The sequence below is a fragment of the Artemia sp. Qi Xiang Cuo genome, chromosome 4 (genome assembly GCF_049724085.1).
Source record: "Artemia sp. Qi Xiang Cuo chromosome 4, ASM4972408v1, whole genome shotgun sequence".
Taxonomy (NCBI): domain Eukaryota; kingdom Metazoa; phylum Arthropoda; class Branchiopoda; order Anostraca; family Artemiidae; genus Artemia; species Artemia sp. Qi Xiang Cuo.
Window position 1 is genome coordinate 37,486,683 of NC_142797.1, and position 12,104 is coordinate 37,498,786.

Here is a 12,104-nt window from a genome sequence, read left to right on the forward strand (position 1 = left end):
GGGGTGCTGAACCCTCGCTGATCTATATCAGTCCTCCAATAAGAAGGTTGTTTTGATATGCACATTTCAATTTACCTTACATATATTTTACTTTAGATTTATCAAGAGGAGAAGTTACTTATGACTGTAATGATCTGACTTGTTTAGGTCATCAAAAGGACGCCATTTAAGCTGACCATCTTGGAAATACGGGCAAATTTTACATAACAAAAAAGAACCCTGCTCCCTGATATTCGAAGATGATCCTGACTTTTGAAAATACAGTTCAGGACAATAACACATGTTGTGGTCTGTATATGAGCCTAGGCACACCGGGGTCCGGTCTTTTTTTTCTTTTTTTGAGATATCAGAGGAAGGAGACGGGGGGGGGGGTTAAGACGTATTTTTCCAATTGTACTTAGAAGGGTTGCTTTGGGAAAATCTTGATTATCCCCCTTCCCGCGTACACCAATGTCAATGATTAAGGTGACGAATATAATTGAACAGTTGTTGTTTTGCTAATTTCTTCAGATATATTGATATTAACTATTGGATAATTTTTACGTTGCAGCGTTTTAAACAAAAGTAGGGAGATGAATATGATAATGACGCCGTGCTTGGAAACTTTGGGACAGGGGGTTCAAATCTGCATGTCAGAGGGCTATATTCCTCAAGAACCTGTAATATGTTTGGTATTTCTTTTTAGGTCCGAATCACCTTTAATAGGGAAATGTGGTGCGTTTGCTGCAGATGTGACATTTCAAGGCCCAGTTCTGCCTGATTTACCGTTAGTCGATATAATTGCACAAGAGATTGAAGAAACCAAAAGGTTGAATATGGATAAAGGTGAGTTTAAGTGATTATTTTGTGTATTTTGTTAAATAGAAAATAAAGAGCACATGGGTGGTGATACGGACACATACCCTCAGTAACTGGAGAGCAGAGGCGGTATATGGGTGCAACTAAAAATGTGGAAGGTAAAAAACTTCTATGCTCCTTTTTGGTGATTGTCTGTTCTTCGTTCGCAGCTTAAATGATTTGTTTTTATCTCAGGATGAAAAAAAAAATCTTACAAAAACAATATTGATCGACATAAGAATCTGAAAGCGGTTAAAAACCAACTGCATCATAGACTTTCGGTTGCAAAACAGCTAATTCGCGGTTTCACTTGAATGTGATCAGTTTCAACCAATTAAAACCAAAAGGAATAGAATCAACCAGTGAGATCTTCATTGGAATTAAGACCGCGTCTTCTAAATTTATTAACTCAGGGTCTTTGGATTCCCATCAAGAAGTTTATATATCAAACCCAGTTACTGCATCCAAAAGGGATTCCCTCACAGAATCTAAGTGCATAGTCGTTTCAGGTCAAACGATGAGCGCAAAACCTACCCTAGTGTAAAAGAGCCCTAAAAATAAATGGACATATCTTCTTGAGGAGCTGATGTAAAACCAAACCGAGCTCTTTCTCTCTAAGACCAATTCCCTACGCTGGAATGTAACTATCCTACCTCCAAATGCGCTCCGTTTGAAACTATCCTACGTCCAAAAATGGGTTTATAGTCTACGTTTTTGGAAAATTTGGTACTTGTGTATTAGCCAGTACACACTCGAGAAGTCAAGTTTGGTTAACCCTAATGAAATATAACCTTTAGTTTATATAATAGTATAATTTGGGCTATATATTTGCACTTTAGGAGAAGCGGATGAGGGTAAAGTGTTTGGACAGCGCCCCTAGCCTAAACTACCTCCCCTCCCCTAATGTGCAAATATATAACCCAAATTATACCTGTCCAATGCATTGTATCACTCGTCACTTGTCTTTGTAGCTATGAAACCGGTTTATCTTAGATCTAACCTAATCGTAATTTTGGAGTGTAATACACAATCATACACAATACCAAAAATTTTGTCGCAAATCCGAACTTGCAGTCAAAATTGGCTCCGCACCACTAGATGTATTCCAAATTGATTTTCTCTTTTTTGTCCTATGTTGCAAAGTTACTTTTATCACATCCTGAAACTATTCTAAGTCCTTATTTGGATTCGAAATAGTTTCAAGCAGTAGATTTTGATCTACTTTGAGAAACTCAACTGTTTGGTTGTTCACCGAACTTGCAGTCAGAATTAGCTCTGCGCCACTAGATTTATTCCAAATTGCTTTTCTTTTTTTTGTCTTATGTTGCAAAGATGCTTTTATCACATCCTGAAACCATTCTAAGTCCTTATTTGGACTTGAAATAGTTTCAAGCAGTAGATTTTGATCTACTTTGAGAAAATCTACTTTTCGGTTGTTCCCAAGACTTGCAGTCAGAATTGGTTCCGCGCCTCTAGATGTATTCCAAATAGTTTTTTTCTTTGTTGTCCTATGTTGCAAAATTGCTTTTATCACATCCTGAAACTATTTTGAGTTCTTATTTGAGCTTGAAATAGTTTCAAACAGTAGATTTTGATCTTCTTTGAGAGACTACAGTTCGGTTGTTCCCCGGACTTGCAGTCAGAATTGGCTCTGCGAGTCGAGATATATTCCAAATTGTTTTTTCTTTTCAAGCAGTAGATTTTGACCTACTTTGAGAAACCCTATTGTTCGGTTGTTCCCCGGACTTGCTGTCAGAATTTGCTCCGCGTCTCTAGATGTATTCCAGATTGTTTTTTTCTTTGTTGTCCTATGTTGCAAAGTTGCTTTTATCACATCCTGAAACCATTCTAAGTCCTTATTTGTGCTTGAAATAGTTTCAAGCAATAGATTTTGATCTTCTTTGAGAGACTCTACAGTTCGATTGTTCCCCGGACTTGTAGTCAGAATTGGCTCTGCGAGTCGAGATGTATTCCAAAATGTTTTTTTTCTTTTCAATCAGTAGATTTTGACCTACTTTGAGAAACCCTATTGTTCGGTTGTTCCCCGGACTTGCAGTCAGAATTGGCTCTGCGCCTCTAGATGTATTCCAAATTGTTTTTTTCTTTTTTGTCCTATGTTGCAAAGTTGCTTTTATCACATCCTGAAACCATTCTAAGTCCTTATTTGTACATGAAATACTTTCAAGCGGTAGATTTCGATCTACTTTGAGAAATTCTACAGTTCGGTTGTTCCCCTTTAACCTCTCTTTCAAGTACTGTAAAAACAATCTCAGTAACTTCAAAAGCTCTCCTGAAAAGTAGCTGTTTAGGACATAAGATCGGAGTTTCAATCAGAGCACATTTGGAGCTAGGATAGAGTCAATCCAGTGTATCGAACTGCAGTTAAAACAAAGCAAACAAGAATTACTTTTTATAGAACTCTATCTGTACCAAAAAACGTCTTGAATTTCAGTGCATCTGTCATTTAACATGAAGGTAAAACTTCTTGTGGGATTTGTTCTTTGGTCAATATACGGAGAGTCAAGACTACGCCAATTAGTCATATCGCAAAAATAAAAGATTCGATAAAAATGTGACGAAGCTTAAGTAATGAGTGGTTTGAGTTCGCCCTAGGTACATGGATGTATATCTTTGGGGGCGCAACCCGTGGTGTGCAGTTGCCTCATTCCCGATGAATTAAAATACTAAAACTATTTGCAAAAGACTCTAAGGGGCCGTAGTACAAGTTCGTTACACCGCTCCTAAAAATTAGTTTTTTCGCTTGAATAAGCTGTCTATGGTCTTGTCTCGCCATTGAAATTTTTTCCGTCTTAAGTTTTACCTACTCTCGTTGTTTATGGTTTCAGATCATAAATGAATATGGCATATTGAATATTTTAAAGCTGGCTTAATTTTTAGAGTGAGAATTAATTTACTTGATGTCGAGTTATTGTGTGTTATCTTTAATTTGTGTTTTATCGCTGCTCGCTCTGAGTTCATTGACTTGTTCTTTTGTGTACAATTGAATTTTAAATTTAGAAAACTAAATATTGTCTGTTGTTTGTCAATAATAGATAAGAAGAATTGGACAGCGTTGCTATAGTATAATTTTATTTTTTATAAATGTGCGCAGTTGCTTTTGAATGTCTGCTTATTTAAACAATATGTGTCCGTAACATACTGTAAATTGATTATAATAAGTTCTTATCAAACGTAATGTAAACCGGTGTTTTTATTAGCCGCCACATTTTTTATTTTGTGTTTCACACACCATGCACGTGCTGGAGTGGAAGTAATACAATAAAACAAACAATGTATGTAAATTAATGTTTGAGCTATTGACGAAAACCACGTGTCAAGTTTTTTAAATTTTATTTTTATGTACAATAAATGTCCAGATGTCGACCGATATTATTCCTGAAAAGAAAAGCCATGTTTCTCTTAATACTGATAAAAATTATTAACTAAATGAGGCGTGCACAAGAAAAGAGGAGCTTAGCTCACAAAGAAGCTTAAAAATATTTTGAGAAATAAGTAAGACAGGTATTAGTAATTGAAGGTATAGATTGATGTGTTGTTTTACTAAAATTATTAACTAAATGAGGCGTGCACAAGAAAAGAGGAGCTTAGCTCACAAAGAAGCTTAAAAATATTTTGAGAAATAAGTAAGACAGGTATTAGTAATTGAAGGTATAGATTGATGTGTTGTTTTACTAAAATTATTAACTAAATGAGGCGTGCACAAGAAAAGAGGAGCTTAGCTCACAAAGAAGCTTAAAAATATTTTGAGAAATAAGTAAGACAGGTAGGCTATTAGTAATTGAAGGTATAGATTGATGTGTTGTTTTAAAGGGAATAGGGTATGACTCGGTGGTTGACAAAAAAAACTCACATATCACCGTTTGAACTACTGTAACAAAAAGTCACCATATCTTTCGCTCTTCTTAAAAAAGTTGTTTCGCAGAGCTGTGCTACATTTGGAAAATTTCGGCTTTATTTTTCGTGCTTAATATTGGGACTTGCCAAAAGGGTTTTTGGCAAGTTATTTTTAGTATAGCCTACATACAAAGTCAATAAGATGGCATAGTGAGAAAGTCCCAATATCGTAAAAAACAGGTTCAAATATCTCTTATTGCTGTTCTATCTGGAAAAATGCGTGTCAGCCGATTCTAATCACCGCTGGATTATTTCCAAGCCAAATCTTACTTTTCCGGTGAGCTTAAAAATGTTACGCAACTCTTAAATGGCTTCTATCTCAGATTGCGAAATGTTCGGTCAATAATAAGGACTTTGTTCTGCTAGAATCATACAGTTTTTATCCAGAATTATACGCTACCCATAATATTGTCAATAGTTGTTCTCATGTTCTGAATTTTTTTTTTTTTTTTTAACCTTTCAGTTTTTAGATCGGGCTCAGCATACTTATGGTCATGATATTAATCTGTGGAACTACCCAGAAACCAAATCCTGGAATTGGGCTTTCAAAAATAAGGCTTTCTGAACTAAGACGATATATACAGATGGCTACATTATCAAGGTGCGGAACTATTCGGAATTCGGCTTTAAAATACAAATGTTTCAACTCGGACAGCATATCGTAGTTATGGCATTATTCTATTGTATGAAATTGCGATTGTTGTCATAATCCTAAAATTGCGAAACACCATTGCTCCTAAGGATTCCAGAGAAATGATTATCAACCTGTATGCCATGTTGTAGAAACTGACTTTCAATGCAGTGGAATACTTCTAACTGGATTTCATGTTTGTAGGCTAGTCATTCTACGGTATGAGGTGGAATAAATTACAATGCAAATGTTTTTACACTAAAACACTCATAAAAATTCGGAAAATAATATACTAAAACTCAGAAAAATCTGAAATCAGAAAATGCCTGAAAATCGCACTTAAAGATTTGAATATCTCAAAATGAAAAATGATCGCTTTGGTTTTGAATGTGTTTCTGAAGGACTTTTACTGTGTATTCAGACCTGCTGAGGAATCAGCTTTAAGATTGCCTTATACTTCAGTTTTGTCAAAAAAAACGCATAAAAGCCAAATTGCAGGGAAAGAAGCCTAAAATTTGCTTTCCTTCAAAAAAATGTTATGGGATGTCATTTTATACCTTACCTGCTAAATTCTAAAAAAAAAAAAAATTAGGCACAAAAGACATAACGATTTCAACTTCACGTTGCCAAAACTTCCTAGGCAGCCTTAATTTGAGCTAAAAGTTAAAAAACATATCTTCTTTTGAAAAAGAAGTTGTTTCCTACAAACTGGACTGGACGAACTGAGACAAGAAAAATTAAGTGGAAATAGTCGTGGAATCAAATTTCAACCAAACAACAAGTCTAATTCTTTTCAAGAAATCTCTGCTTCGAATATGACCCATAAAAGCTTACGAAAATTGCACAAACAGCAAGAAAGAGATTGGACTAAAACTGATTGGTATCATATCCTTAATTAAAGTCACAGCATTGATTGATTCCCTTTGATTTTATAGCCTCTTTCATCTTCATGCTCGTCTTAGTTCAACTGCGTCCATGCACTTCTCGCCTAAACATTCTGAATAGGTAGTAGTAAATCACAGCCCAGAGCTTCGACAAGAGCATCTTACTCAGTGTTTCTACCTCATGTTTTTCAAAATCTCTAGAAAACCCCGTTTTAAATACCAAAATTCCTAAAAAAAACCCTTTTTCTGACTTCTTTCCAAATCGTTAGTAAAACCTTGTTTGCAGACACTAAAGAGCAGTTAGTCAAGACAACTTATTTTGAAACTGTAGACCAGTTACTTGTGCCAAAGTATCTTCATATGACGTTTTGAAAGAAAAAAAAATCTTTTTAATTAACAACTAGTTAAACTCGGGATTGATTGATAGATTCCTGTGCCATACTCCTGAATCTGGACCATATGAAGCTGAGTTCTCTGTTAACAGATCTATCAAATTAGGACAGAAAATGTGAACTTTAAGAATAAAAGTCGGTTGAGATGTCAATATAATAATCAAGAATGTTGGAAAGAACTAGTGAAAATAAACTGAATATTTAATATAGAATGATATTAATTCCTTGAAATATTAGCAGCCCAACATTTTATTTAAGAGTATTTTTTTTTATTCTTCAATGTTATAAATAAAAAACAATTTTCAAATCGTTTTTGTTTTCAGTAAAGCGCAAATGCCGCTATAGGCTCTCGAACATAAAGAAAGGAAAACGAGCAAAAATGGGGTTTTTAAAGGCCAAATGAAAATACTGAAAAAACACAACAAAGTGAATCGAAAAAATATAATCAATGCGAGTGGCCAAAGAACAAACCAACAAATAAATAGCGGAATGTAAATTATTCGCTAGTATCCGTCGTTGGCGGTTCAATTTTGAGTTTTTTCGCAAATCACAGATATTTATGAATGGTTTACTTTTATCGCTATTCGATATGTGTTTTTAATTCTTACAATTTTTTGGCTTTTATTGATTTTTATTCATCTTTTAATTTTTTGGGTTTTTTCATTGTTTTTTTCACATTTACATTGACTTTCCGCGTTTTATTTGTTAATTTATTCTTCGGCATTCGCATTGATTATACTTTTTCGTTTCGCGCTGAAGAAGAGAGGCGTTTGTCCCCTCGAAATATTCGCTATGTTTTGTTTTTTTCAGTATTTTCATTTGGCCTTTAAAAACCCCATTTTTGCTCGTGTTTCTTTCTTATGTTATATCAATCCAATGTGGTTTAAGAAATTATCTTAGGCTCTCGAACTTATGGTGTTAGGGTAGGGGGAAGTGGACGGAAGCCAAACTCTTATTTTTAGTAATTTTAAAATTTACCTACTCATGTATATAAATATATGTTATCTTTATGTTTAATGTTACTATTTATTTTAATTTTTGCTTGTTTTGGGTTTCATTTGTTCTTTGATAGTTATTTCTGGCCATTTTAGGTTTCAATCAGTACACTGGGTAACAGTAAAAAAAAATCGCCAGGGGTTTCTCATCTGATTTAGACTAATGTTGGTGTTCTGAGTCCGAATATCATATTCATTTTTCTCTATCAGGTCAACTTTTTGAGATACAGCCATAGGCATACCTGACAAGCTATACATATGCTAATATCAGGGGTTTTTATTTCAATCATATTTTTCTTGTAGAATATATCGAGTTACAACATTAGTTTGTTTCTCTAAAGTATCTGCATACGTGTATGCGTGATTGCAAAGCTATTTAATTAACCCTTAGCCAATCAAATTGATTCTAAATTTCACTGCCTGACATTAACCAGCATTTTTCTGTTTCTTTCACTTGATCGATATGGCTTCGGAGCGACGGTCATGCAGGAATGATCTTGACGTTTTCTGCTACATCTACAGAGATCACACGCTGTCAGTGGACAGGAGAAACATCATCGGATTTTTAAAACGTGTCTACGAGGCTTAGGCTACTTTGAAGTCAAACTGGGTGACTAAGATAAGTCCTGGGCACCACACACGGTGTGCAAGAAGTGTGTGGAATATCTCCAGCAGTGGACAAAGGGCGCGAAAACTTCACTGAAGGTTGAGATTCCAATGGTTTGGAGGGAGCCGTTAGACTCTGCATCAGATTATTGTTTCTGTGCCATCCATACTACTGGCATTAACCAAAAGAATTGACAAAGCCTCCAGTACCCTGACCTTCCATCTGCACACCGTCCAGTCCCTCATTGCGAAAAATTCCTATACCAGCGTTCACAGAGCTTTCCGACAGTGATGGCAAGACCACCAGTGCAGATGAGAAAGGATATACGAAAGAGGAGTATAAAGCACAAGAGAGTGTGCAGCCCTTTTCACAATGTGAGCTTAATGATTTGGTTCGGGATCTCAGCTTGTCGAAGACTTCCTCAGAGCTAGCCACGAGACTCAAAGATAAAATCTATTTGGTGAGGAAATACATATCAATTTCTTTCGTAGAAGACATGAGGACTGTATGGGGTACTTCTGCCAAGAGTAAAACCTTGTGTACTGCCGAGATGTCGCCAATCTTCTTGGTAAGCTCGTCGCTCCTCGAGACGATCCGAAGGATTGACAATTCTTTATTGACAGCAACAAGCGCTCTTTGAAGTGTGTGCTCCTCCACAAGGAGAACCAATTTGCCTCAACCCCTCTTGTGCACTTCACAACTCTCAAAGAAAAATATGAAGCAGTGAAGTACATTCTTGAAAAAACCCAATATGAGCATCACCAATGGATCATCTGTGTCTGCTTCAAGACAATGAACTTTCTTATTGGTCAGCAGTCCGGGCTCACGAAGTAACCATGCTTTATATGTATGTGGAACAAATCGAGACAGATCCCAGCACTATTTAAAGAAAGGGTGGCTGGTGCCAGAGCAGTTAGTAACTGGGGCGAGAAACATCATAAATGAATCTCTTGTTAACCGGGAGAAGATATGATCGCACTGGTACGCATAAAGCTTGGATTAATGAAACTATTCATGCGCGTTCTGGACAAGGATGGAAGGTTCTTCAACTACCAGTGCTGAGCCTTTCCTTGATTGACCATTGAGAAGCTCAAGGCCGGCATTTTCGATGGCCCACAGATACGGCAGCTCCTATAGGACACAAAGTTCGAAAGCCCAATGAAAACGCTAGAGTGCACTGCGTGGAAATTGGTTGTGCACATGGTGAACAACTTCATAGGGAAGACGATGGTATCAAACCACGCCATACTCGTCAGCAGCATGATAGAAGCATTCCAAAAACTCGGGTGTTTGATGAGTATAAAGAAGCACTTACTGTTCTCACCCGTGGAGAAGTTTCCTGAAAACCATCGGGTGGTAAGCGACGAGCAGGGAGAGGTACCAGGGAAGATGGAATGCAGTCATGATGGCGGATTACTGCTGGTCGCTGAAGATAGACAACCCAGCAGCTGCTCACATACGGGAATTAAAGAAATGCTGATTTATGTTGTGAACTCTAAAATTTTGTTAACGCTCATTCTTTTATTACTATTATGAATTATGCTTATCAATTTTGATGGAGCAAATAAAAATTAAATTTGAATGTTCTGACTGTTATTTCTTGAGGAAAAAGCAAAAAATCGTCAGGGGTTTCTCAGCTGATGATCCGCAGAAATTTGTTTTGTTTACACAAAATAGATTTTTTTTTTTTTTTTTTAATTTCTGTAGCAAAAATTCTGACCTGATTGAGAACACCAAGGTAATTTTCATTCTCAGAGCATCAAAATTAGTCTAATCTAGCTGGAAAACCCTGGACGATTTTCAAAAAATATTTTTTTGTTACCCTGTGTTATAGGACTTTATTTCTGCTCGTCTTCAGCTTTAATATTTATCTTTACTTTTCTTCGTTGTCAATAAGAAAAGATTGACTACAGGCCCATGGAAAGGAACAGTTCAGGCTCGTGAAAAATAAAGATGCTGAGGTTTCGACGATTTTCCCACCAACACCTACTAATTTCGGAAAAATTCTCATTTTGTGAAGTTGTGTCTCACTCCTAAATGCATACCCACTCCAGAATAAAATCAAGCGTGATATGACCGTAAGAGTTCAATTCAGTAAAAAAAAAATGTACTGCCTCTAAACTAAATAAATATAGCACCCTAAGCCTCATTGATGAATTGAGTACATTGAGCTTTCTTAAATAAGCCAGGACAGCAAGAGGTGGGGGATAACATACCCTGGAATTATAAAATACTTTTTGTGATCTAATTTTATTGGCTTTTTATAAATCAAAAATTAAGTAATAAGGAAACTGTTCTTTTTAGATCATCAAACTATCAACACTGGATTTGTGTCTAAATCTTTGCAACTAGATCATGAAGCCTAAATCACTAGGCTATCAGTCGAAATGCCAGACCATACGTGAATTATAGAAAGAAATATAGAACATTCTGAATTTAGAAAATTTAAAATAGGAATTGTCCCATATCTAATAGACTAAAGATATTCTGTAAAAGAAATTGAATGTATATATAAGTGCTGTTAACAGTTCGTTGCACCTGGTGGCAATCTAATGACATTGTCCCATGTCAAATGGCCTAGAAAATTGTGTAAAAGATAAAATTAGAGCTAAATAGCTCTTGATGGCAAACCTGCAGGCCTCTTGGGCAGATTTCTGTAACAATTCATTTGTCCCTTATCATCAAATATGTTCCTTTATCATTTTACATGGTTTGACTTTCTTCTTTTTGTTTCAGTGCTTGAGAGAAAGAGGAGGACTTGTGAACATTTAGCGAAGTCACCACCAATCGACTCCATTAAAGAACCGAAATCCTCTCAAGGCTCGAACCAATCTTTGCAGCATATCGGTGAAGACTTTGTTCTTATTGATATGGTGTGTATCTGTTTCCTTACTTTTTTTTTCTATTGCAAGTTATCTGGAATTTCCTAATTATAATGCAACTCCTTGACTCGTATTTTCATTGAAGGTTGCAGTAAACTAACTTTTTAATTAGGTTAAAATTCTGGCATTGTTTGAACAACGATCAGAAACTAAATATTTTTTTTTCAACTAAAACTAAGGAGCAATAATGAAACGTAAACGAATAAAAATTATCCCATATATAAGGGCAAATCCCCATCCTCAATACCTGGCTCTTTACGCTAATTTTTACTTTTCGTCCCAATTATTTAAGAACAACTCCTGAAACACAGGAGTCGTCTAATTTGAGTAGGGAGATTGTTAAAACACAAAAAGAAACTTTGGGGTGAAGAGAAAAGGTAATTTTTGTTCTTTTAAGTTTTAGTGTTGCTCCTTCTTTAAGTTGATAAAAAAAAAAAAAAACGATTTTTTTTTATTCAATCCCTGAAAGGCTGAACCAATTACCAGGGGAAAATATTGAAATGTTGCTGATTTTAATAGCCAAAAATAGCCAGTAGCTTATTTTTCTTTATCCTGAGCCAGAGCAATTCCAAATCAGGGTTTTTGTTATATTCGTTCATGTAATAGAAGTTTTTCTGTATTTTATTCAAAATTTGGAAAAAAATGCGCAAAATCCTCGTTTTATTATTGAATTGCTTTGTTATTGAATTTTGCCAAATCCTAAAGTTAATCTGAGCAAAAAAAAATGATAAGATATATCGAAATCGATTATCGAATATCGAAAAAAAAAAATATCGATATATCGTTTAATCAAATTATCGCCCAACACTACTGAAGAGCTTTAGACAAGCTGAGAAACGAACTTTGGTTACTTAGTAATATATTAATGTAGTAATAATAGAGTAGAGTGTGTATAAAACCTTTGAAACGAAGCAAGAAAATAGACTTTTTTTTATTTCATCCGTAATACTCTGTTCCTGTT

At 35.5% G+C, this 12,104-nt stretch overlaps 1 protein-coding gene across 1 annotated transcript in view; it reads left to right on the forward strand.

Annotated features, from left to right (window-relative positions):
• Positions 1 to 12,104, forward strand: part of Atg13 (Autophagy-related 13) — a 78,903-nt gene that overhangs the window by 60,318 nt on the left and 6,481 nt on the right. Inside the window, exons 7-8 of the mRNA XM_089088285.1 lie at positions 686 to 825; positions 10,998 to 11,134. Of these exons, the coding sequence (XP_088944411.1) occupies positions 686 to 825; positions 10,998 to 11,134 (277 nt within the window). The remainder of the gene's footprint in view (positions 1 to 685; positions 826 to 10,997; positions 11,135 to 12,104) is intronic.